Source organism: Giraffa tippelskirchi, chromosome 2, assembly GCF_054371585.1.
Source record: "Giraffa tippelskirchi isolate mGirTip1 chromosome 2, T2T-mGirTip1v1.2.pri, whole genome shotgun sequence".
NCBI classification, from domain to species: domain Eukaryota; kingdom Metazoa; phylum Chordata; class Mammalia; order Artiodactyla; family Giraffidae; genus Giraffa; species Giraffa tippelskirchi.
This window is the reverse complement of record NC_137276.1, coordinates 61,815,264-61,841,262: the sequence shown is the minus strand read 5'-3', so window position 1 is coordinate 61,841,262 and position 25,999 is coordinate 61,815,264. Positions and strand designations below refer to the sequence as shown.

General features: G+C 47.0%; 3 protein-coding genes across 15 annotated transcripts in view; 1 reads left to right on the top strand and 2 right to left on the bottom strand.

Annotated features, from left to right (window-relative positions):
* Positions 1-25,999, top strand: part of SAMD8 (sterile alpha motif domain containing 8) — a 119,412-nt gene that overhangs the window by 51,840 nt on the left and 41,573 nt on the right. For 2 of the 11 annotated variants that reach the window (XM_081564186.1, XM_081564179.1), the window contains exon 1: positions 16,179-16,412. The exons of 4 other annotated variants lie outside the window; for them this stretch is intronic. In XM_081564186.1, the coding sequence (XP_081420312.1) occupies positions 16,239-16,412 (174 nt within the window). In that variant the 5' untranslated portion in view covers positions 16,179-16,238. Of the gene's footprint in view, positions 1-16,178; positions 16,470-16,568; positions 16,644-17,070; positions 17,159-25,999 lie in introns of those variants that run through there. 5 more of the 11 variants (XM_081564228.1, XM_081564198.1, XM_081564223.1 and 2 more) reach the window with 3 other exon arrangements.
* On the bottom strand, positions 1,565-12,032 carry DUSP13B (dual specificity phosphatase 13B). Of its 3 annotated transcripts, XM_081564669.1 has the most exons (6): positions 11,831-12,032; positions 9,304-9,498; positions 8,203-8,297; positions 4,339-4,512; positions 2,697-2,917; positions 1,565-2,009 (listed from the first exon to the last, which is right to left on the bottom strand). In XM_081564669.1, exons 1-6 carry the CDS (start codon positions 11,915-11,917, stop codon positions 1,807-1,809), a joined length of 975 nt encoding a protein of 324 aa, XP_081420795.1. In that variant the 5' UTR covers positions 11,918-12,032; the 3' UTR covers positions 1,565-1,806. The 3 variants fall into 3 exon arrangements, with proteins under 3 accessions (XP_081420795.1, XP_081420817.1, XP_081420807.1); XM_081564691.1 differs by lacking the exon at positions 11,831-12,032 and having other exon boundaries at positions 9,070-9,496; XM_081564681.1 differs by lacking the exons at positions 8,203-8,297; positions 9,304-9,498; positions 11,831-12,032 and adding an exon at positions 5,384-5,872.
* Positions 12,809-14,506, bottom strand: DUSP13A (dual specificity phosphatase 13A). The gene is made up of 3 exons (XM_081573623.1): positions 14,358-14,506; positions 13,349-13,566; positions 12,809-12,876 (listed from the first exon to the last, which is right to left on the bottom strand). Exons 1-3 carry the CDS (start codon positions 14,504-14,506, stop codon positions 12,809-12,811), a joined length of 435 nt encoding a protein of 144 aa, XP_081429749.1.

Sequence of the window (25,999 nt, the reverse complement as noted above, 5' to 3'; positions counted from 1 at the left end):
AGGGTGGGAGTCTTGGGGTCCTTGAGCCCAGAGAAAGCCTGGTGAGAGACTACCAGCTGGAAAAGAACGACAGAGCACCAGGCACTTATCATGCAGATGACAGGTGATACAAAAGTGGTGGACAGAAATTTTGGTAGCTTGAGGAAGAACACTTCACTGAGGCCTGCAGGGTCCGGGGGCTCCCCAGAAGTGACATCTATACTGAGACATCTTAAAGAGATCCCAGTGAAAATGTGTGAGAATGTGCATTCAGGCGCTGTAACCTGAAGCATGTATAAAGTACCAAGAGGTAAGAGAGTGGAACAGGTGGGTGGGTTTAGCATTTCTTAATTACACGGCATGTATGGGAACAAAATTAGAAGAGAGATGTCTGGAGACATGAGAAGTTCTCAGAAAATGAAGAATCTTTATACTTTGTCAAGCTGTCTGTCTTTGGGGGAGCTGTAAGTATTAGAGTGACAAGACCAGATTTTCATTTTAGTAAGATGTCTGGAGCCTGCGTGGAGATTGGGAGGGGCAAGGCTAGAGGCAGAGAGACCATCGGGCTGAGCAGGAAGCCAGGTGAGAGGTGAGATGGCTTGCATTTTGGTAGTCGGCAAAGATGAAGCTAAATGAGCAGATCTGAGCTCGCTTTAGGAGATAGAATCGGTAGGCCATTTGGAAGAAAGGCAGGAGTCCAGGGTAACACCCACCACTGGCTTGGGTGATAATTCCTGTCAGAACCCTTCACTAAAATGGGAACTAGGAAGAGGAATGGGTCCGGGTGGGAGGTGATGAAAAGTTCAGTTTGAAATTCGAGTGCAGTATTCAAATGAAGGTGACCAGTAGTATACTGAGGTTTTTGAGCTCAGAAAAGAAAATTGGGCCACCGTAGGAGTCTGAGAGTCATCAGCCTGACTGAGGCTGTGGGAGCAAGAGGACCTCCCCCCTCCCCCAAGGAGTGAGAACACAGAGGGAGAGAAGACGCAGAGGCCAGAACTCTCAAGAGACCTTGACATTCAGCAAGGGTCAGCTGGAGGAGGCAAGGGCTACATAGGGACCAGCAGAGAGGTAAAAGGAAAGCCAGCCCATCTAATCCTTATAAATACCTCATGTACAGGTGAGGAACTTGCGGGCTTTTTGCACTGTTTTATTTTATTAGGGCACAAGAAGTAAGAAACTCAAAGCCAGTGCTGCCCTATCATATAACCATCCTTCACCAAGAATTCTGGCGTGTCTCCTACCCTCTTGTTTAATGCCTCTATTAGTTTTCTGTGATTTCAGTCAGTGCTTTTGAAAGCAGAATGAAGATGAAAAGACTGACTGGATTCAGGGGATACCAGCATGTTTGTGCACAGCACGTTTTGACAGTCAGTTTTTGATACAGGGCAAGCATGTGAAGGATGGTGATGCCTCAAGCTTTGGTCTTTATTCAGACAGTGGACTCAGACTCTGTCTCTAGACTGCCATCATAGGTTGTCTAGCCTTCTGGAACCTCATGACCATCCTAGGAGTGAGCCACTGCCCCACAAACCACCAGAAGATGAACCTTCACCAGAAGATGAACTCACCAGAAGATGAAGTCTTTATTATGATGAACCTTTTATTATAGAGACAGACTGAACTCTCTTTTGCATAAAGAATCTTTGGATTGGGTCAGGGAAAATCCACCTGCTAAAGGTCACCACCAGCTCTCCCTGCCTCTGCCTCAGCTAAGCCCCCACTTGCTATTTACATCTCAGGGTCACCGGAAACAAGGCCCCCAGGGCCAGGCTGGTTGGGTGGCCATGCTGGCCAGAGGGTCAGGATTCCTGGCTGCCCACCAGGTCAGAGCCGCCCCGTCTCCCGCCCCAGTCGGTTGTCCAGGACCTGGAGCTGCCGGAGGAAGCCTGAGTTGGGGCAGATATCGCGGTGGGCCTGCACTGTCTGGATGGCCTCCACCAGCGTCATGTTCTCGCAGATCATGAGGAAGGCCAGGACAACTGTGGCAGAGCGGCTCACCCCCATGGCACAGTGTACCAGCACGCGGCCTGTGGGGAGACCCAGCCTAGCATCAGGTACCCGTCCTCACATCGCCCACCCCTGAGGGAATCGGGGATGCTTCTGCCCACCTGTCACAGCATCCCGGAATACTGACACTGTCCTCACTGTCATGTGGCACAGCTGAGGCACGAGAGGAAAGGGACTCGCTCAAGGTCACATAGCATGTTAGTGGCAGGGCTAAGGTTAGCAGCTGGGATTCCCTTCTCCTGGTCCAAGGTGCTTGCTTTGCAGCTGGCATCCTTTGCAGCTCTAGCATGGTGAGGGTCAGTACTCCTGGAGTCCCCTGGGTTTGCATCAGATTACAGGGGTGTCCACCTACCTCCTTGTCCTCAGTTCTGCCCTCTCCCCTGCCCCTGGAGCTCTACACCAAGGCCTCATCTTAGAGGAACCCACTCTAGAGCCCTTGCTAGGTCTTGGACCTTCTACCCAACACCTGGCCTCTTACTGAGGGATATGGTGACCCTGATGACCACACTGGACCTTAGTTATATCTATGATCATTAGTTTCAAGGGTGAGATTCCCCCCTGAAGGGACTGCTCACTAAATGCTCGTAGTGAGCCCCCTGGGGTGGGAGGGTTGCTAAAGGACCCCACCATCCATGTATTAGAAAAGTAGATAACCCCAGATCCCGCCTGCACCCCTCTCCATTCCCATTCCTTCCCCAGCGGCTGACCTTGGGGAACACTGAGGGCACTTCGGATGTATCGAGCAACAGGCAGAAAGTAGACACTGAGGTCAAAGAAGGGGTTGTCATCAGCCTCGATGCCATAGTACTCCAAGGGCATTCCGCGGTAGAACTTGGCACCTGTGTCCACCTGAAACTTGCCTGCGGCGACATTCACAACATGGGTGATGCCCAGCTGGGTCAGCTTGTTCTTGTCCCGGGCCGCGTACCTGGAGGGGCACAGGAGGAGGTGGGGCAGAGGTCGAGTCTGCCCTGGCTGCGCTGGAATTCACCCCTTGGCCTCCTCTGCTGAGCTCTTCCAAGGGTAAAGCCTGGAATCAGTGAACTGGTCTGGGTGAAGGGGCTCCATTTCACTTGGGCCAACTTTTCTGGAGGGCAATTCAGTCACATGCATTAGAAGCCTCAAAAACATACACTTGCCCCAGCCTCCTAGGAACTTAAAGAATTCCAAATGTGCTCACAGACAAATGTAAACTGTATCTAGTGATATTTAAGATAGAGAAAAAGTGGGAGGTGGGGAGAATCACTAAATAGCCTATAAGAGGAGATTGACTATTGATCCAGCTGAATGAAATACTGCACAACCACTAAAATGCGGCAGATAGAGCAGGTGAACAAGAAAAGGTGTTGGTACTATACTGAGAACCTATGAAAAGTACAGGATAACAAAACAGAATGTCATTTAAAAGTGCTTTTAAAGTATATTGTGCAGTTCCATTTAAAAAGTTTCCTATATAAAGCAGATTATAAAATGAGATTATAAAGTGATACCATTTTTGTTAAAAAAAGAACTGTGAAAAAGCATTTATGTATGTATGTGTGTATGCATTTTTTTTTTAAGTCAACAAAACAAGGATTTTACAACTGGTTAGCTGTGCGTGTAGGGGAGATACATATTTGCCATATTGTTAATAAGATTGATTTATATTTTCTAAATATTAAGGAAAACTTATAACATCCACATATATTCATCCATATGTTCTAAATTTTAAGACAACTTTTAGGGAAAATGACTCACATTGCACACTCTCTCTATATATATATCCTAGAGAAATGTATGTGGTTCCTAGGGCACATGTACTAGAATGCTTTTAGAATTTCTGTCTATAATAGCCCCAAAGTGGAAACAATTCAAACAGAATGGATAAACTGTGATATTTACATGAAAATGAATAATATATAGCAATGAACTGTATGCTACACATATGGCTGGCATCTCCCAATTTTGAGCAAATGACGCCAGGTACAAAATACACAACGTGACTCTATTCCTATCACTTTAAAAGATAGGCAAAACTAACACAAGTGGTGAAACTGTAAAGAAAAGCAAGGAAATAACTATTTCAGTACTCAGTGGTTATCTACAAGGGAAAAGGTTATGCTGAGAAGGGTTCTGTGGAGGCTTCCAGGGCACAAGTTATGTCTTATTTCTTGACCTGGGGGGTGAAACTGAGGCTTTGTGTACTTTCTTGGATATGTTCTAGTTCCACAAAGTAGTAACAGTGTAAAAGGAAATAAATATGTGAAAAGAGATGGTCAGAGGCAAAAAGGGTGCCACCTCTGCTCCTTACAGGCTCTGGGAGAGGGTCCCCTTCTGCTCCCTCCAACCCCCACCGTGGATCATACTTACGCATCTCCCAGGAAGAGGTTGGGCCAGACTTCATTGATGTGGTTCAACATGGCAGCCCGACGGACCCACAGTAAGCGCTGCAGCGAGGCCAGCGTGGGTGGCTGGTAGGGGGACACCCGGACTGACCCATGGATCTTGGGCCTCCGGAGGTCCTGCTTCTGCAATGAGTCCATCCTGGAACAGAGTGGACACTGCAGTGGCAAGTGGCAGGCTCCCCACAGTGGGTCCAGCTGACCTGAAGGCCCAGGCATGGTGCAGTGCCCAGGTGCCACTGGGATGCTTCAGAAGGGCCTCAGTTATTTCAGATGAGGTTATTAACCAGCTCGACTGGGGCTGAGGCCTAGACCCTTTCTGCAGGAAACCAGGGAGCCAACCCCTTGTCACCTCTGTGGAGCCAGGAAGCCCTCTCCCCTACCCCTCTCCAGAGGCCCCTGGTGTTGGAAACTTTGTTCAAGGGACCCTCAAAGCTCCCTGTTTGTAGCAACTAGTCCAGTGCAGGCCCCACCCCTTATGTCTCTGGTTACTTGGGAGTTTGTAAGGATGAGAACTCCAGATGGCTGTGGCCCACAGAAGGCACTTAGACCCCCACAACCAGGCAGCTCATCTCAAGCCCCGTTTCTCTGCTGCTTCTAGGGCTGGTCCTCAGGCTCCCATCCCTTCCCACTTTCAGGTGCTTGAAGGTCAGAGCCCATCTCTAGAGTGAGGAGCCTGGGCTATGAACCGACCCTTGTTGGCACTTCCCTGCTGAATGCACTGATGCCTCTTGGGCGCTGGGGCCTCATTCATGGAAGGTCCCTATTTTACACAAGAGGAAGCTGAAGGTCAAAGAGAATAATTTGTTAAGTGATGCTCCAAGTTGTATGGTCACTAAGGAGCAAGGCTAGGGTTTCAGTCCCATTCTGTATGCCTTCAATTCCAGCCCCCAGCCTTCACGTTACCCACTTTGAGGACTCCACAGAGTGGTTGCTAACTCATCTTTCTCTACAGGGGAGCCTGCTGTAGCTGTTCCATGTCTGCCTATAGGCCCTGGGATTTTCCTTCTTACCCCTGTGACTCAGGCCAGTGCTGCAGGTCAGGCCTCACCCCGGTGGGGTGGCTCGTGTCAGGAGTCAGCTGGCTGAGGGAGTCCGAGACCTTGCAGAGCTGGGATGTCAGTGGCACCAGAACCTGGGTCTGGTGCTGGGCTGGGAAGGAGTGCCTCTCTTGGCTAACTGGCCCTGGCCGCTTCAACCAGTAACTAGGGAAGGTACAAACTGGGAAGAACTTCTTGGCTCTGTGGTAGGTGGTGCCAGGACCAGGAAGAGAAATGGGCACCCAGGAGGCCACCGGCTTGGCCAGGCTCACCCAGCGGGCAGTGGGAGGGCAGGGCGGAAGCGAAGACCCTGCTTTCCCTTTCATACCCCACTGTGACCTCTCAGGGCAGGCTGAGTGGCCTGCCGCCTACCTACGGCATGGTCTGGGGCCAGGAATGGGGAGTGGGTGCAGGGACAGGACCCAGCACGTGAGCAGAACGGGGCCGGGGCAGGTTCCGCCTGGAACACAAACGCTGTGAAGTGGCTAGAATTCCAGGTCCTCCCCTTGGAACCAGTGGGGGTGGGGCCTGAGAGCAGACCCAGGCCACCGTAGACTGAAGTGCAGTCCTTCCACACCTTCGGACCCCTCTCTGCTTGGTGTCTCTTTGGGATTAAAGGCTCTTGGCCCTGGAACTCCCCAGGGAGATGGGAGGCTACGTGAAGTGGTGGGAAAAGAACTTTAGAAAGAGCGCAGAGAGCCTAACCACAGCTCATACTGAGGTCAAGAGCAACTCTTAGCTCCTGTCTGGGCCATGATTTCTCTTTCTCATCTTAAAGATACTGGCCTTGCCTGCTTTAAGGAGTCTCTGGAAGGTCTGATCTGAGAATGAGAAAGGAGTGGCTGGGTTTGCAGAAACTACAGAGTTGAGCAAAGTGTATATTGTTAGAGAGGTCAACAGCCACACAGGTCTGAAGCTACCAGCTGGGGCTGCGGGAGTCCCAGGTGGAGTGAGATGGGGCTTCGGGAAGCCTTGCGAGCGCAGCTGCAGGCCTCTGCGCTTGATGTGGAGTAAGGCTGCCACCCAGTGTCCAGTGGGTGGCTTGCATCTCAGCCGTGCCTGGGACCAGCAAACTCCTGCTGAGACAGAATTTGTCCCTGCTCCTCCCGGAGGCTCCTGGAAGATGGAGGCACCAGCAGAGGAGTCGGGGATGAGAGCTGCTAGGCCACAGCTCAGCCTCAGCCTCCTCAGGGCCTAGGCCCAGGTCTGGAGAAGGGGGCCTTTTCCTTAAACTTAGGGGTACTCGTTGTTAGGCCTCACCTTGGACCTCACACCCAATGCTCATGGATATACCCCCTACATATCTGCTCTATCCTGTGAGGGTCCAGCCCAACGTGTCAGCCCGAGTCAGGCCCAGCCCCTACCCAGCAACTCATCCTTAGAGCTCTGGGCACACCCACAGAAGGGAAGTCGGTGGCTGCAGCAGCCCCTGGTTTCTGCCATCCCCAGATCTAGACTGAGAGTCCTGCCTGACCCCTCCTCCTGCATCTTCTCGGCCACATCAGGGTGAAACCTGGGCCTGATGTCCAGACAAGATCAGGCGCATTCAGGGTGATGTGGCTGTAGACATGGGCCCAACATACAGCAGGGATAGGCTCTGCCTGGCTCTTCACCCCACTCCCTCTGGTGCCCCTTCTGCCTCCTTCCTGTGTCTCCCCCTAAGCTGAGCAGCTGCCTCTGTGGGCAGTGCTCTTCCTGCTCTTGAGCTGCTGCTGTTTACAAGTTCAGACACCTGTTTTCTGCCTTTGTGCCTCTCATCCCCTCTACGTTGCTGTCGGCGGTACCTCTGTCTCCACCCCCCGCACAGGAGCTCATGCTCCCCCACAGCCTCCCAGCATACCACCCCACATGCCGCAGCCTCAGACCAAGGCTCAGGCCTCCACAGGGCAGGGGAGCCGCTGTCTGCCATCCACCCCGTCCTGGTCTTCCTTCCTGCTCACTTTCTCCTCCTCCTCCAGGCAGACCACATGGGACTGTGGCCACAGGAGAGGTGGGGCCAGAGAGCTCAGGGCAGGACAAGTGAAGAGGCTGGCGAAGGAAGCCTTGGGGAGGGTGGCAGGCGGGTGGCCAGTGGTGAGCTGCCTGTGACCCTGCACTCTGCGTGCTGGCCTTGGAGGAGGGCAGACCTGGGCCAAGTTCTCAGGTCTGGAGCTGGGATCTGTGTGGTCTTCTCTGAGTCAGTTTTCTCAGTGGAGCTGCTGTGAGAATGCCATGAGACAAGGAAGTGTTTAGGACACCTCCCCCAGGGTCTGCCTCCTGGTAGATGCCTAATAAATGGTGCATCTTACTCTTATTATCATCACCATTATTATCATCACTCTTACCCTTTGAAGCCTCAGCTATATCCCATGGGACAGTGAGGCTTGGTCTCTCTCTCTTTGTGTTCCTTAATTTTTCTTTCTCTGTCCAGTAATGGTTATTGTATTTACCACTAATTAAGGATATGCTTTGTATCAGACAGAGCTAAAGGCTTACATTTTTCTCACTGAATTCTCACAGCACCCTTATGAGGCAGATAACATTTACCATCCCCATTTTTACAGATGAGGAAACTGAGGCTCAGAAAGATTAAGCTCTGTGCCCAAGGTCACACAGCCAATAAGCACAGGAGCCAGGATTCAAGCCCAGGTTGATCTGATTACTAGGCTTCATCTGTGCCTCTATCTCTGACCCAGTCTCTCCGCTAATCCACTGCGACCTCCTCCCCCGCCCCTGACACACACAGGCACAGGTGTCCTGGCCCTCTTTACCCAGCATGCTCTGCAGCCCCCAGAGTAGGGGCACTCACCCACCTGTGGGGGTATTTGGCCCAGGCTGTGGTCTTCTCTGACGGGCACTTTTTGCTCCCAGCTTTCAGACGCCTGTCTCTGCACACTTGATGCTGTTTCTATTTTTTGATTGGAGTTTAATTATAAAGCATGATGTGCTGCTCCCCTCCTCTGGCCTCCCCCTGCCACTCCCAACTCACCCCCGGGTCCCCTGGCACGGTCAGTGCCAAGCCCAGCCAGGCACCTGGCCCCGCTGGGAGTAGAGGCAGTCCAGCAAGGGGGTCTGCCTGTGGTGTGTGTGGATATAGATATGGATTGTGGGGCAGAAAGAAGGGAGATGGAATAAGCCATTTGGGAAGGTCCATTGGTCTTCATGGGGAGCACGTGGAGTATGGGCAGAAGGTTAAAGTGAGAAGGCGTCTCCATGGGGGAGAGTGGGGAAGAGAGCAGCCAAATCACATCCCAGCTGGCAGCACTGCGGACATCAGAACCCAGGCCCAGGGGCCCCTCGCTGGGAGCCAAAGATTATAGGACTGGCCCAGGATTAAGATCCAGAAGATCAGGCTGAGGGAAATGTGGGCAGAAAGACAGACAAAGATGTAAGTGGAGTTCAGAGCAGGTCTTTGGAACAGGCCTGGCCTAGAGTCAGAAACCGTGCATCTGGAAACCACCCTGTTCTCTGCGAAGCTCCTCCCTCCCCCAGAAGACATTCCTGGAGCAGACCTCACCGTCCCTTTAAAGTCCCTTCCAAGGCTGACGGCTCAGTTAGAGACCTTGGATTTGGGTCTATTAAGAATACTCCCCACCCTTCAGAGACCCTCCTCATATACCCATGCTTCAGTACTCTTCTTCACTCACACCCCCCCAGATGACCGCCACACAGATGATTACCTGCAGCCACGCCTCCTCTGGGTCTCTGAAGTCCGAGCTCCAGCAAGCTGGGCTCAGCCCTTACTGCGGCTCCCTGAACCCTGGCGAGGGCTGATGGAGGCAGCTGTGGCCACAGGCTATTAGGAACACTTAGAACCACCCCTCCCACTCCCATGTCCCCCCACTCCTAGGGGAACTTAAAGCCCCTGGGAGAGGAGTCCTCAGGGCCTGGCTGAGAGGGCAGCCCCTTCCCACCTGTGAGAACTGGAGGCCGTGGCTGAGAGGGAGTGCAGGCAGCAGGAGGAAGTGGATGGAGTTGCAGGCTCTAGGGCGGGCCCTGCACTGGGCTCTTACCATCTTCTGGGTATCCACCTGGACCACAGCCTCCAGCAGCACCAGCAGGGCCAGGGCAAAGTGGCAGAGCCCCATAGCAGGGAATAAGGCCCAGCTCTGGGGGAGAAATGAACTCCATGTTACAGGCAGGTAAACCGAGGATCAAATTGGCCGGGACTCACCAGGGCAGGGACAAGAGCTGCCAGCTAAACCTGCTTCTGCCTTGAGCCTCTGTGTAAGATCAAGTGGGTTATGGGTGCCAAGAGAGATAAAGAGGCAAGTTTGGGGCCCAAGGCCCATGAAGAGAGATGACCTCTCCCCAAAGCCCCCTCACCTCTGAGTCCTCAGCCCTAGGACTGCTGTGTGCAGTCACACAGGTTGCTCACTACACAACTTTTGGGGCCCCAGCTTCACAGACTATTTTGTGGATGTAGCCCCAGGAATTGTGCAAGGCTATAGACCAACTGACTCCGCCAAAGCCAGCTGTCAGAAAAGAAAGATGCAGATGTCTGAGGTCAGAGGATTTAAGGCCCCAGGCTGAGGAAGTGGGGTGATTGGGCATGATCAGAGATGTGCTGTTGTCCCAGTTCCCAAAACTTGCCTAGAAGAATGAGCAAGATGGGAAGATGCTCTTCTCATCCCCCTCTCGGTTCCCACACCTGCAGAGCTCCCCACAACAGTTTCCCACCCAGCTTCGCCTTAGGCCTAATCCCAACCCCAGCTATAACCCTTACTTTCTTTCATGGCATTCACCTTCAAACTAACCAAGACCTCCTTCCTGCCCCAATTCCCAACCCCAAGATGCTCATCCTAACAGCACATGGGAAAGGGTTGATATTGCTCACGTGCTCCCCCTTGGCCAGGCTGGTTATACATTCAGAGACAAAAGCAGCTCTTATGGGTGGTGGGCAGGGGGAGATCCGTTCATGCCCCAGGGAGGCTCTGGCAGGAGGAGAAAGCTGCTACTCTCCTAATTCCCAGATGAGTCCAGGACAGTGTCCCACTGCCAGCTGGTAGCCCTTCTGAGCCAGTGGGTGGTGGGGCACAGCCAAAGTCAGGGTTGAGGAGAGATGAAGGAAGGAACAGTATGGGTAGCAGGAGCTGGAGGTGGGATAGGGGAAGTGGAGAGCATCTCTGGAGGCTTAACCTTCCCTCAGATGGCCCTCAGTGGGGATGTGAATATAAGGAAGATGAGCTGTTGGAGCCAGACAGGGACAGCCCCAACATGGGCATGGTGGGAGAAGAAGGGCAGTGGGCATTCTGCAGCTGCCTCACAATCTAGGGCCCCCACAGCCTCTCCAACCCCAGGAAGAGACACCCCTGCCTCCTCTCAGTTGAGCAGGAAGAAAACACAGAGCTGATGCCAAAGAAATTACAGCAGCACCTTGGCAACCATTTGTGAGCTGGGAGCCTGAGACGCACCATTGCTGCTGGGGGAGCCAAGCTCCTTCTACTGGGCAGCTGGGGACACTGGGGCCTCTAGCACGAGAGAGTTGGCTGGGGCAGAGGAGATACTGGGGATCTGTCTCTTTTATGCAGCTTAAGGACTGAGGGCTTTTGCTCCAGATGCACTGAACATGGAACAGGAGGAGGCAGAAGGTAAATGGATAGACTTCAGGAAGGCTTTATGTCCTATGGGGTCCCCAGAATCAGACAGGGAGGGAGGTTAGGGAGGGTCCTCTGAGATAACATTGGGTGGGGTATGAAGGTAGAGAATGGGGTTCTGAGTCCAAGGCAAAGAACTGAAGGGCATGGCAACAGGAGAACTTTGTATCAAGCAAGGCTTGTGTGAGGAAGTTGTGGCCAGTGGCAGGAGCACCTGTTCTCTTTCTCCATTGTGGGAATGGATGCGCAGGGCTGACATGATAATTAACTAAACTTGGAGCAATAGCTGCAGCCACACGTTTCACCAAGGACTGGGATCCAGACATGAGGGGAGGGTGTGCAGAGGTGTGGGAAAGGCCAGACAGCCCTCAAGTACAAGACTGGCTGTGCTCCTATCTTGGTGGGGTTTAGGTGAACCCCACAGGCTTTTGGCCAAGGAGGTAGGGCAGGTCAGCACCAGGACCAGTTTGGAAGGCCTCACCTCTTCCATTTTATGCTTCCCGCCCCTTTCTTTCCCAGCCTTTCCATCTTCTCTGGCTCTGAAGAATCTGTGGGTGGGCTGGGAGTCGGGGGAGGGACTGACGATCAAGTTGCCTCAGCCATGCCTAGGATTGGTGAGGGCAGCACAGTAGCTTGGGGAATGGGCCAGGCCCCTTTCAACCCTCTCTTCCAGCCCCACTCAGCCCTGATAGCCAACCTCTGAACTGCTCTCATTCATGTCCCCTGCCAGGCCTCACCCAACCCCTTATTCTAGTTGTACCCTTGCCCTCTGCCCAGCCCTCACCTAACCTTTCACTTCTCACTGCACCCAGCCTTGGCCCCTCATGCCCTGCCCAACCCTCACCTGGCCCCTCAGCTCCGGCCTGCACCCCGCAGCTGCTGGTCCAGCCGGCAGAGCTGGTGGAGGAAACCTCTGTTGGGGAAGACCCATCGGCGCTCCCTCACGGTGATCACTGCCTGGCGCAGGGAGAGCTGCTGGCGCAGCATGAGGTAGGCCAGGACCAGTGTGGCGGAGCGGCTCACCCCTACCACGCAGTGCACCAGGACCTTGGCTGAGGAAGACATCCTGCTGAAAGACCCTTTCCCACCAGCCAGCCCACCCAGTGGCTGAGGTGGGGACCCAAGTTCCTTCCCTTGCTCTGCTTTGGGTGTATTCTGTGACCCTCGGCAAATCACTCAACATGTATGGGCCTCCATTTCCCGATCTGTCAAGTGGTTATATCGGCATCTCTTATGCCTACCCTTGGGATGGGGTACACATACCCCAACACGGCTTCCAGGACCCTCTGTGGGCTGGCCCTGCAGCCTCATCACAGGCTGTCTCACCCCGGCTCTCAGCTCTGGAAACACTGGGTAACTTGCAGTCCCTTGAAGCTGTCATGGTCCCTGGCCTCCAGCCTTCCCACATGCTCTTTCACCTACTTGTAAAAGTTTTTCCCTTCTCTCGGTCTGACTAACATCTACTACTCATTTGTCAGAATTCCACTGAGACACAGCTTCCTGACTACTCATGGTATCACTTGAATCACAAAGCAGCTCATCTTTTTTGCATGGGGCCCAGTGAATACTGTTGTAGAGGGAATTCCCCCCAACTTCCTGATCCTCTGAATCCAGGACCTTGGCCTGTGCTCCCATCGCTCTTCACTTTTACCCACTCATCTGAGTAGTGCTCAGATGTAATACTTCACATTTTGAATGTCTTTCCACCAGGGACCCTGCTTTGCTTAAGGCAAGTATCTAGTGTCCCCATATTTAGTTCCATGCCTGGCACAGAGAAGATTAATAAATAGTTGATGAATGAATGGGTAAGGAAAAATGAAGGTCAGGATGCTTTGGATTGAAAAGTGCTATGAGCCACAGTCTTGTCTTTCCCATTACACAGATGAGAAACTGAGGTCCAGAGAGGGACACTGGCTCATCTGGGGTCAAGTAGCAAGGGGCACAGCTCTCACCCAGGATGAACACGAAGCAGCTTCCCCAGGCTCCTTTGTTGCACCCCAGGTATTAGAAGATTTTTTTTTTTCCCACTTGAAAGTACTTTGGGGTAGAAACCAGACATCTAGATACCAGATGGCAATCTCCCAAGGCTAAGTGATGCAGAGAAAGAACTGTTTTGTTGTTTGGGAGACCTGGCTTCCAGCCCCAGAGCTGCTCCTAACTTGGGGCATGACCTTGTACTTCAGGCCTCCCTTTCCCTGTCTCTGGAGCAGTGCTACTGGATAAAGTGCTGGGACACTGAGCAGAGGATTTTAAAAACATGATGACTTTTTAAAAACTAGGGGTGGGAGGGCACTGATGTTAAAAGGGAAATCCCCCCCATGACTGAGCCAGTTAGGATATGGGTTCAGATGCCAAGTCCTACCCCCAGGCGTGCTAAGGGCACGGTGGATGAAGTCAGCTGCAGAGGAGAAGTAGGCACTGATGTCGAACTCAGGAAGGTCGTGGGCTGGCACCCCCAGGTAGCTCACACTGCTGCCATAGAAGTCAGGACTGCCCTGACAGTAGAGGCCCCCGTGGGCAGCATTCAGCACATGGGTGATGCCCAGCTTCCATAGCTCAAAGCGGTTATTTGCTGTGGCCCTAGGGAGGGGAGGAAGGGGAGCCATGAGGTCTGGGAAGGAGGCGTTGTCTGGTCCCCTGCTTCAGAGCGATGAATCCATTAGGGTCCAGAAGGAGCCAGAGGAACTTGTGGGGTTCACAGCTCACAGCCCCACCCAGGAGCTTTCTAGTAGGGGAGCTGGTAGTACAGGGGTGTAGCTTTAGCCTCTCTTTGCTTCCTGAGGCAATCCGCCCCTGCCATGGCCAGGACAGGAAAGAAAGGATTGCTTCAGCCCTAGAACCCAGCTGCACCTCCCTTATTGCCCCATGCCCTGCCCAGCACATCCGGCTCTTCCTGGCCACTACCTCATACCTACTTCTAATCTGCAAATATTTAAAGGTGACACCTTCCTTGATTTACCTCCAGTCAGCCTTCCCCACCCAGTCTGTGTCCAGAGGAGGGAGGCTGGAACCGGAAAGGGGAGCTCTCTGTCCACCCCATCTCTTACCCCAAATCACCACGATTCCCCATCCTTTGCCCCCCACTCCCCCCCAAGACCCACCAGTTGTTTGGGATGTGTCAGAAGACTCGGGGAACCTCTGGGAGCTCCCTTCTTTCACGCAGGCAAAGTCCCTGCTCCCCCTGGTGGCTTCACCTGATCACTGCACTGTTCCTAGCACGAAGGGGTCCTGGAGAAAGTCCCTGGCTTGGGAAACTCAGATCAGAACCAGTTGCCCTTTCTCTTACCCCAACCCCCCATCTCTGGTAAAGATCCCAAGAACTGTCTCTCCTTGTCCTCACCCCCATGTCCCTTCAGCCAACTACCACTCACGCATCTCCTATGTAAAGGTTGGGCCAAACTTCATCCACGTGGCTGGAAGAAACCTTCCCTGCCCTCAGGAGCTCCTCCAGTTCCAGGATGCTGGGGCAAGGCGTGGCTTCGGCATCTCCCCTCAGCTGTGGGAGCGAGGCCTCCGCCATGGGCCAGCCCACCCACCCCTCTGTCTCTGTGGTCACTCCTCTCTGCCTCTCCAGTGTCATTCCTCCTTCCTAGAGACTGGCAGGGACAGGTGAGACAGCAGCAAGTGACTCAGCAAATTACAGGGGCCTCTAGAGAAAACAGGACGTTTTCCTCCCCAAGTCACCCCCTAACCCGAAACTGCCTGACAACAGGGAATCAGATATATCTCTGCAAGTCACTTTACTTCTCAGCCTCAGTTTCTTCATCTCTCAAGTAAGGAGAATTGTTAAGCATTAACTGAAACAAAAGATACTCTAACACATAGTGGATGTTAATAGATTTAGAGTCCTGTATAACGCTATTTGGTTCTGAGGACTGAGTTAAGGTAGAGATCCAGGGTGCAGAGGAGGTGGTTGGCTCCAAGGATGCATGATGGGAAAAGTTCTTCAGGTTTAGGTGGGTCACATACTAAATGGAAATTGTATGACTGTTGGATGAGCTTCTGGATTATGGGACTCAGGGGAAGTTTCCTGAGTTACAGGGTCTGAGAAATGTGGAGAGGAGGCCTGGAGGACCTCATCTAAAGGGTGCCCACAGGGTTTGTGGGGGAAAGTTTGAACAATACTTCGTTGTTATGAAGATGGCGGATTTCTCAAAAGAGAAGGCTAAAATGGGCCATGTGTGCCAGAGAGGGAGAGATGAATGTTTCCCTCGACCTTCTGAAGAGCCAAAGAAAGGGCTGTCATCAAAAATATTTTTGGGTGGGAGGGAGATTCCTCTGCCTATAAGGGCTTTTGTCCTCACAGCAAAAACAGAGAGGTCTGTATTTGTCCTTCTGCCAGAGTTCCTTGTAGGCTGAAGTGAGATGTCTTGCCCACTCTCAGATGCCTTCATGAAGGCTTTGTGGGGGGCAAGAGCTGTAGTGGGGATGCTCCCAGTTGCACCTGGCTTTGAGTCTGGTTTGAGGGTAAAGGCCATACCAGGGCATTCCATGGAAGCAGGTTGCATTCATGTCCACCCCAGAATCTATCCCCACTCCCATCAGAGCCACTGAAGCCTGCCTTGCACCGCCCGAGGAAGCAGGGTGAAGAGGGGGCTGAGCCCAGGTCGAAGGCGGTTTTGGACTTGGTTTATGCCACTGCTAGGCCTGAGGTGGGGGCTTCCCTCAGGGTGGGGTAGTACAGTAAAGCGAGAAGAGCACAGGTTCTGAAGTTAGACTTCAGTAGGAATACTGGCTTCGGCACATATTAACTGCCTAACCTGAGGCAAAGTTTCTGGGCCCTTCTCTGTTGTGATACCCTGCAGAGGTGGTACAAGGATTAAGTGATATATTTATATGGCATTTGGCATAGGGACAGTCAGAGAGTAAAGGGGCAGTAAACGGTAATAATGATGACTGGAGGTTGGCTCTTGGAGAGGATCTGGCTCCCTGCAAAGGAATTAGGGAAAAGCCCTTTTTGCCCCCAATTTACTAATCCCATAGGCCCCGCCCCGCCTGTACTAGCGCCTCATCTCTCATCTCTTTAGCTTTGGACCAAATGCATGCTCTCTCGGGTTTCCTTGCAGCCTTTTCAGGTCGCCGTCCTACCCTCAGGCCCATTTTGAACCCCGAGTCCCTTCCGGTTTTGGCCCCACCCCCGCTCTAGGGCTCCGCCTCCCGTCGATGGGGCCCCCGCCTAGCGAAGCAGTTCCGGTTCGGATTCGAGCAGCTGCCGGCGCGGATGCGACCGCGGCCGGAGCCGGGCGGCAGCAATGCCTGCGCGCAGCCGCCACCGCCCCAACCTCCACTCTGGCTCGCCTACCCGGGCTCCGCCCCCACCGCTTGAGGCGTCTCTCTCCGGGGAGGCCCGGAGGGCACCGGACTCCGACAGCGGCTCGGACGCTGACTCGGAGGCGGGTCCGGGGAGCCCGATTCGGAACGAGGAGGTGAGCAGCAGCTGAGGTGGAGGCGAGGGGAGTTCGGGGCGGGCGCGTGCAGCAAGGGTGAGTGGGGGAGTCGGGGGTGGAGGCGGGTGGGGGTGCCATGGACAAAATTCGGAGGGGTCCTGGGAGACGGTTGAGGGAGCGTGGAGAGTCCCCTTTAGAACGGAATCTGAGGGAAATGGAGGTTGTTGAGCCGAGGCCCTGAGGCGGGTGACGATGGCCCCAGACTAAGGGGTAAGTAGAGGCCGAGGGGCGAGCGAGAGGGTGTGGAGGCTGAGGGAGATGTGGCCTTGAAGAGGCAGGGGCATGGAGGTTTTGGAAAGCCGGGTGAAAGTGAGGGGAAGAGACCGAAGGGTCCCACTGGAATGTAGGTCCGGAGGGGGAGATGCTCTGCGATTCGGCAATGGGAAGAGGGATCAGAGGAGCCAATCCAGGGTCGATGTTCCCCCTTGGCGAGAGAGAAGGAACTGGGATGGGACTGACGAGATTGCTGACCTAAGGGGTTTGTACTAATTAGGGGAAGGATTTAGGTTTGAAGAGGAAGGGGCTCTCGGGTGGCAAGTCGTCTGGCCTGGAAGGCCAGAAAGAGAGAAATGGGGTCAAGACAGAAAAGGAGCCCTTGGGGTCTCTAATTTAGGGCTTTGGCATTTTCACAGGTGTCTTTCATAGCATGGAAGATCTCTAGGGTAATATACTTGGATTATGGAGCTTTCTCGTTTGTGGACAGTGAGTCCTTAGAAGAATCTGGGGTGAGAAGGGTGTTCTTTAACACTGGTTTGGCCAAAGGGCTAGGAGAAGTAGTGAAAAGGAAATGATGTTTGGAAAAGACAGTGAAAGGAGTGATTCTGAATATAAAGACAAATCCTTTGAATTGCTTCTAACAGTAATAGCGTGTTTCTCTTTTTTTGTTTGTATTTTATTTAAATTTAAGTTTTGTCTTAAATACCTAACAAGTTTAGGCAATCTTTTAAAAAAAAAAAAAAGATTTGATACTTTACCTTTATTAAAAAAAAAAGTAAAAACGAGTTTGGACACTTAGATTTTGCAGGTACTCAGTACTGACTGATTTCACTCTTGATAGCTTGAGTTGACACATACTGGTCATGGGGTAAAAATATGGTCACTGCAAGTGTCTGGGTTAAAAGTGTCTGGTTTTATCTACCTAAAAAAGTAGGTAAAACTGTGAAATCACCACAGTCCAGGAGTCTACCAGACCTTCCTCTCTACCATGACTCCAGAATTGATTGGAGTTATCTCTTGAAAACTGGAAGGGTACCCTTGACAGATTTGCAGGACCAATACTTTGCAGATATTGTATAAATAATATTTTTAGAAGAATTATCTAGAATAAGAATAGAGGATGCTTGTAGCTGGCAGTTAACAGAACTGGGATAGGTGGGTACGCAGATGCCTTTTACTGTATGGAAGATATAATACCAAAACCATGATTGTGCCAGAAAAAAATGATTACCATATCTATATTTAGTTGAAATAGGTTTTCTTTTGTAATTGTTAAATAGCATGGTTTGGTGAAGTGTTTGACTAGCCACGTCTCATGTTGTTTTACAACTTCTTATACAGTTATAGGTTTACAAAGTTGTTGGCATTTCAAAACAAAGTTTTAATCAAATATTTCTAGTCTAAATGGGTATCTTAACAGTTTAATCTTAATGAGATGATAATTTACTTATTGCAGCTAGTTACTAAATTTGTTTATGTGTATACACTATATGTCATATCTTCAAATGTTCAGTGGACTGATAATTATTTCTTCAAAGGAGAGATGAATTCTTAGCCTTGCTTTTAGCTGTTGTTAAAAAATTAGCTCCTTTTTCTTTAAATTAATATAGTTGAGAAAGTGTATATACTGTTGTTTATTTATGTTTGTTTACCCTCACTAAACTGAGATTCTCTAGAGATCTTGTCTTCATACTTAGCTCTAAATAAAAGTCTCGACATGTAAAAATTTGTTGCACTGAATTGAAGTATAAGAACTCTATTAAGATTACATCTTAATGTTAGTGCAGAATTAAAGAAAGGGACTTTTAGATGAAGTTGTACAGTTAATATATTAGCGTGCCTAATAGTTATTTTGTCTTTGTTTAGCCTTGACAGTTTTCACAGCCACTTAGTTGTAAATAAAATTTTTATGGTAGAGCAGTTTCTCTTAGGCAAAACAATATGTATTACTCCCAAATAAACCATTATGACTGCAATGGCAGAACATGCAGATATATTTAGATAATCATTTTTGATTTCAGTAGCATCTTGGCCATTCTGCAAAGACTCTTCACACTGCACAATTCCTCGTAAGCATTTTTATTTTTTGTTAATCACTAGATCCTCAGTGCTTTTTCAAAACTTTTCCATAGATGATTTAGAGACATTTTCATGACTTTTCTTAGAATTGAAATTTGAACATTGTTTTGGGGAAACTGTTGAGTTACAAATGTTCTAATGAATATTATTATTTTGTCATGTAACAGCGACCGTATTAACTAGTTATTCTTTCAAAATTCTTACCTTTAGGCCTGATACAATACTATGGTGTTAATAGTAGGATGTACTTAGCATGGCCGTTATTCATGACAGTGATTCTTATTTATGTGTTTGTGCTTCTCTTGGCTTTGAGAAATCAGGAGGTTAACTTAGGCACCCTTTGAGAACATTTCAGTGTTTATATGCTGCCTTTTTCATTGTCTGGTAATTTACCATCTGCATATGTGGATATAGATTTGTGACGTACCTGTACCCTCTCCTCCCATGCACATAGCACCATCATCAGTGGATCTTAATCTCCCTAACTTAAGGTTTTGTTACTTCACTAAATTCTGCACCCTATTTGTAATAAAATCACCTCACTGCAGAATGTAACATAATATAAGTGTATCTTGGCTTTTGTTTAAGATAGTAGAAACTAGGAAAACTTGGTCATAGTAGTTTCAGCATAGAGTTTCACCATTAAATAGTGCCTTATGATCTGTACCTTAGAAGAATGTTGTGGAGGCAGAAACCTATTTTTATATTTGTCTTGAATATTTATTGTGGGTTTTGTATAGCTTTTGAATTGTGGCTGAGACAAGAGAGGTGGTGATATGTCTATTATCTTGACCCTCTTTCTGTTCTCTTAAAATTCTTGATAGGTAAAAATTCTAGTAGGGAGTGAGAACCATGAATTTAGGTTCTTCCTGTAAGTTAAACGGTGTTACTGAGTTTTTGGAGATGCCTGCAAGCTGGTTTTAGTGTGGAACTTTGAGACTAAATTAAATTGATGTCAGTTTCATCAATGTAAATTGGTATGAAAGTCAAAGATTCCCAGAATCATACATTAAATTTTGGAGCCAAATCCATTGTATTTGCACAATATTGTGATGGAGTGTGAAGTCTTGAGCCAGTTTTTCATTTTCCATTATGCTGATTTGATTTAGAGGTGTAGCATATTTAAAAATAAAGATCTTTGCCAGTCTGTCAAACCACTACTAGCCTGCCCAAATATTATTTTAGTGACTAGAATAAGAATTGGAATTTTATATACTTCTTTACTGATGTGCTCTGGCAAGCAGCCAGGTTAAGTATTCTTCATCAAACTTACCAGTGAATTTTAACCATTGTGTAAAAACTTTTACTATAACTGAGGATATAACCTACACAATGTTGTCTGTAAGATCCTTACTCATTGAACTGAGACAGTTCTAACTGTGATATAGAATTAGGTGCAAAAGACCGTGATGCTGGGAAGGATTGGGGGCAGGAGGAGAAGGGGACCACAGAGGATGAGATGGCTGGATGGCATCACCGACTCGCTGGACATGAGTCTGGGTAAACTCCGGGAGTTGGTGATGGACAGGGAGGCCTGGCGTGCTGTGATTCATGGGGTCGCAAAGAGTCGGACACAACTGAGCGGCTGAACTGAACTGAACTGAACTAATAGTGGAAGTCTTAATTTAAATGCAAATTGGAGTCAGAAAACTTTTGTGTTCTGACAAAAACATGACAACTTTTTTAATAACAGTAGATAACAATGCATGGTCTGGGGCTGAAGTGCAGCCAAGAGAGTTTTAATGTTAACTGAAGAGGCAATTTAATGTATTTCAAATGTGCTACCCCAGATTCTACTGCCCAGGAGTGGGATATAGCAGAAAAGTAAAAAAAAAAAAAATCACTGTTAGTACAGAGTGAAGTAAGTCGGAAAGAGAAAAACAATTACCATATATCAACGTGTATATATGGAATCTGGAAAGATGGCACTGATGAACCTATATGCAGGGCAGCGGTGGAAGCATAAACATAGTGAACAGACTTGTGGACACAGTGCGGAAAGGAGAGAAATTGGGAGAGTAGCACTGAGACATAAGTATTACCATATGTAAAATAGATAGCCAGTGGGAATTTGCTGTATGACGCTGAGAGCTCAAATTCAGTGCTGTGTGACGACGTAGGGGGTGAGATGGGGAAAGAGGTTCAAGAGGGAGAGGACATATGTACACCTGTGGCTGATTCATGTTGATGCATGGCAGAAACTAACACAACATTGTAAAGCAATTATCCTCCAATTAAGAATAAATAAATTTTTAAAAATTACTGCTAGTGTTTCAAAAATGGTAGTAAGTGGTTCTGGGTCTTTGAAACTGTTTTGTAATTATAACAGATTCACAGATACTTGGAAATGGTGCTTACTAAGAAACAATCTTTTGATAACTGTAAAGAGAAAATAATAGTTTTTATTTGCTCAGTGGAAAGCTTTTAATTTAGGATTAAAAGTTTTTAATGGGATTTTTAAAAAGCTGCATAGTCTCAAATACTATAAACTGAGAGAGAGCTAAATGACCAGAGTAAATCTCGTCCTCTTACATTTTGGTTTGCTTTCATAAAAATTACTTTTATGCTCTGGTTTATGGATCTGCATACTGGTATAATTTGTCTCTATTATGCATATTAAATAAACTTTATTAGATAAAGTTGGATTTAAGCTTATTTTAGTGTGAGTGCAACTGTAATGTATAATTGCTTTAAGGAGAATAGGTTAATATTAACTTCATAAAATTAAAAAAAAATCTCTTCCCCATTTTTTGTCTTGGGATATGGGTATTATTTTTTAGATTTTATACATCACTTGGAAATGGTAATCTTTAAAACAATTTACTAGATACCAAATTATGAATAACTTCCTAAAACAGCACATATATTTGTGAACCAAATTTCATCAATTGTTCTAAATTCCTTTAGAGATATTTAAATGTGTGGTTTTTGAAGACAGTGTATGGTATTTAAAGTGGACAGTTATTTCAGACAGCTGTACTCCAGTATTTTAGAATATTTTGTACACACACGCACAAGCATACACACACACAATCTAGTGAAACTACAAGAAAAATCCAGCCTACTTATTTATTTATATATTTATATATTCCATTATGGTTTATTACAGGATATTGAATATCGTTGCCTATGCTGTACAGTAGGACCTTTTTGTTTATCCATTCTATATGTAATTGTCTGCTATTTCCAAACTCCTAATCTACTGCTCCCGCCTCTACCTTGGCAACGTCAAGTCTGTTCTCTATGTCTATGACTCTGTTTCTGTTTTGTAGGTTAAGTTCATTTGTTTCATATTTTATGTTACATATATAAGTAGTGTCATGGACATTTATCTTTCTGACTTACTTTGGTATAACAATCTCTAGGTCTGCCCATGTAACTTCAGATGGCATTATTTCATTCTGTAAGAAAAATTCAGTATATTTAAATCACTACAATCACCATCTGAACAAAGACTTTGGTTCTATAAAACACACAACAAGTAAAGGTTTTATTTTGTTGATAATGTCTTCATTATGTCTAAAAAACTGGATAATGATAAATTAGAAGCCATTTAGGTCTCTTGTGTGTGTGTAGAATTAAGACCAGGGGCATGGTTTGTGTCTTTCCATTTATTGGTGCCTGTCACTTTAGGAAATCTTCCCAGTGAATTCCCAAATTGTCATAGTAGAGAAGTTCTTTTGGTGTCAGCAATAATCAATTACATCAACCTATGACATACTTTTAAAATATGTTGGTGAGTGGTATGTTCTTGTTGAAATATTTTTGTTTAGTAAAATTTGATATTAAATAAGTGTATGAGAAACTCATGTTGACATATAGAATTCTGCATTGGTTAACTGGAATCACTATTGTATTGTTACTTTGTTTTTCAGTTTTTGTTACTTAATTGCATTATTGTTTGCCTTAAAGATAATTCCACCTTGAGTAAAACCTTTATAAAATTTTAACAGTTGTTTTCAAATACTCATTTCTTTTGTATTAACAAAAGATTTCAAGATTTTGTATTAACAAAAAGATTTCAAGAGTTAAGAGTGGGTTTGATTATTAGTTGATAGATGACTGATCCTAATGATTTAATTTCAGGTCTAGGGCAACACCAGCAAACAGCAGAGTTGATGGGGGCAATACCAGCTTACATTTACTGAGAATTTCTCTTTGTCACACATTACTACAAATGCATTTCTTGTGTTAGTCTTTGTATTCTTTACAACAAGCCTGTGGAGTAAAGAACTAGTATTCTCATTTTACATATAAAAATAGTGACTCCCAAAAATGTTAAGTAACTTCTGTAAGATCACATAGCTTATAGCTTGTGAATGGTAAATCCACAGTTTGAACCCAGGCAGTTTGATTCCAGAGCCAGTACATTTTTTTTCTTTTTTAGGGAAAAAAAAGGATCCCACTTACCTGACCAGGGGCTGGTCCTGGGCCACGGTAGTGAAAGCCTGGAGTCCCAACCAGTAGACAGCCAGGAAACTCCCAAGAGCCCCTACTCTTAACTACTATGCTTTGTGGTTTTTATATCAGATTCTGTGGTGGAACAGCTGTCTGAAATAGTTAACTCTCTAGCTCTGGTTTCTTTCACTGTAAATTAAGAAATTGTACTAGATCTTGTAGGTCACTTCCAATTCTAACATTGTAAGAATTCTTTCATCCTGACTTACAAAACATGATTTTAATATTTCTGATTATTCTTTTTGAAATCTCTTGATCTTTTGAAATACAAAGGTTCAGTCATCTTCCAAAGTCACACTGTTAATAGATAATGGAACTGGGTTTGTAGTCAGATCTTCTCTTATTATCTTGGTCTTCTTGCTATTTCTTTTATTTAGTAGTGTGTGTATGGTTGCGTTAATAATTGAGTTGAATTTATTTTCTTAATTTTCAAGTCATATCTGTTTGTGTGATATGCTTCAAACAAATGAGAAATGATATTGTTTTTATTTTGTTAAAAGAACTTTATCCCCCTGATTATCAAGTATTGCAACATGCTTGTTGTATAAAATTTAGAAATTTTAGAAATATTTGATATAGAGAAAGAAAGAGTTCACTGGAGGAGTAACTATTGATAGCTTGGTATTTTATTTATTTTTAAATATATACATATGCTACAAGTGCTGTGTGCTCCTTTTTAGGACACTTTCTCCTTTAAATTTTTTTTTTAAATTTTTTATTTTGAAATAATTATAGATTCATAGGAAGCTGTAAACAATACAGAGGGATCCCATGTACTTTCAGGGGTCACATCTTGCATAATTATGGCACTATATTAAGACTAGGAAATTGACATTGACTCAGTGTGTGTATATGTATGTCATTTTATCCTGAGCAGATTTCTGTAACCATTAATCTACTCAAGATATGGAAATATTTGATCACTGTGAAGATCTTCCTTGGGTTAGCCCCACCCCTCAACAAACTCGCTCTAACCTCTGACAGGTAACATTTAACCTCTGTACTGTTTTATACCAGTATAATTTTGTCATTTTGAGGACAAATGAAATCATACAGAAGATGAGGTTTTAAGATTTACTTTTTTTGCTCAGCATGATGCCCTTGAGACCCCTTCTAGTGTGTGTATCCAAGGTTTTATTGCCATGTTTTCCATAGTATGGATGCATCACAGTTTAACTATTCATATATTGTAGTATATTTTGTTTCTGTATGTCTCAGCAATTACAAGTAATGAAGCTAGGGACACTTGTATATAGGTTTTTGTGTGGACATAAGTTTTCATTTGTCTGGGATAAGTGCCCGAGAGTACAGTTGCTAGGTCATATGATAAATTTATGTTCAGCTCTTTAAGAAATTGCCAAACTATTTGCCAGCATGGCTATATAATTTTACTTTGTCACCAGCAGTGCGTGAGAGATCCAGTTTCTCTGCATTCCTGCCAGAATTTCCTTTTGTCACAATCTATTTTAGCTATTCTAGTAGGTATATAGTGATATCTCATCATAGTCTATCTAGGTAAATGCCACATTGCCTAGTATGCCCTCAGATAGTATATGCACAGTGAATATCCAGTTGATGAACAAATGTAACAAGAGGGCATCTTAAGACTGTGTCCCCAGTGCCGTCCTATCTGACATCTCTATACAGCAGACAGTAAATGTTTGAGAGTGAACAGTGCAAAATTTGTGATTCAGAAAGCCTTTATCGTTAGGCAGTCTCATTACTGTAATCGTGTTTTTAAGATTTTTTTTTTTTTTTGATGTGGGCCCTTTTTAAAGTCTTTATTGAATTTGTTACAAAATTGCTTCTGTTTCTGTTTTAGTTTTTTGGCCATGAGGCCTGTGGGATCTTAGCTCGCTGACCAGGCATAGAACCTGCACTCCCTGAGTTGGAAGGCAAAGTATTAACCACTGGACTGCCAGGGAAGTGCCTCATTAATGTAATCTTTGATATAACTGAAGACCTTTGATAAATTCTTCTGCTGATAACTAGAAAATATTCAATATTTATAAGCATCAAGCTCTACAGAAGTACATGCACCCTTAGCTCATGTGAGATGGTTTGGTGTAATGAATAAGCAGATGGACTTTGAAATCATTGTCTAGGTTGGAGTCTTGTTTGTACTAGTTACTAGTACAAGTTTCTCTGTTTCAGTTATCTGTAAAATGAGAAAGATAATATCTTATTTATATGGTTGTTGAGAGGATTATTTGAGCATATTAGTAAAGTATTTAAAACATGTTGGCACTTTGTAACTGCCTTAAATGTTAGCTGATCTATTTAACAGGTATGTTATTACTTCCTGAAAATGCATTGAACAGAGTTTAGAATTAAAGGGAGTGAGTTAGGGTATATAGTTGACCCTTGAGCAACAAGGGTTTGAATTGTACAGGGGCACTTATTTGTGGATTTTTTTCAGTAGTAAATAACTGTAGTACTACACAATCTGCAGTTGGTCAAATCCCTGGATGCAGAACCAGAGGTATGAAGGAACTGCCCATTTGGAGGGCTGGCTAGAGGTTATATGCAGATTTTTGACAGAGCAGAGGGTGGGCATGTTATTTTTAAGGATTAACACTACAGATGTCAAACATCTTGTACCTGAATATCTTGCCCACCATATCCCTGTACCACTGATTGGATGCCTCATTGTGCTCATCATGCTGTGCTGTACTTAGTCACTCAGTCATGTCTGACTCTTTGCAACCCCGTGGACTGCATTATAGCCCCCCAGGCTCCTCTGTCCATGGGGATTCTCTAGGCAAGAATACTGGAGTGGGTCGCCATGCCTTCCTCCAGGGGTTCTTCCCAAC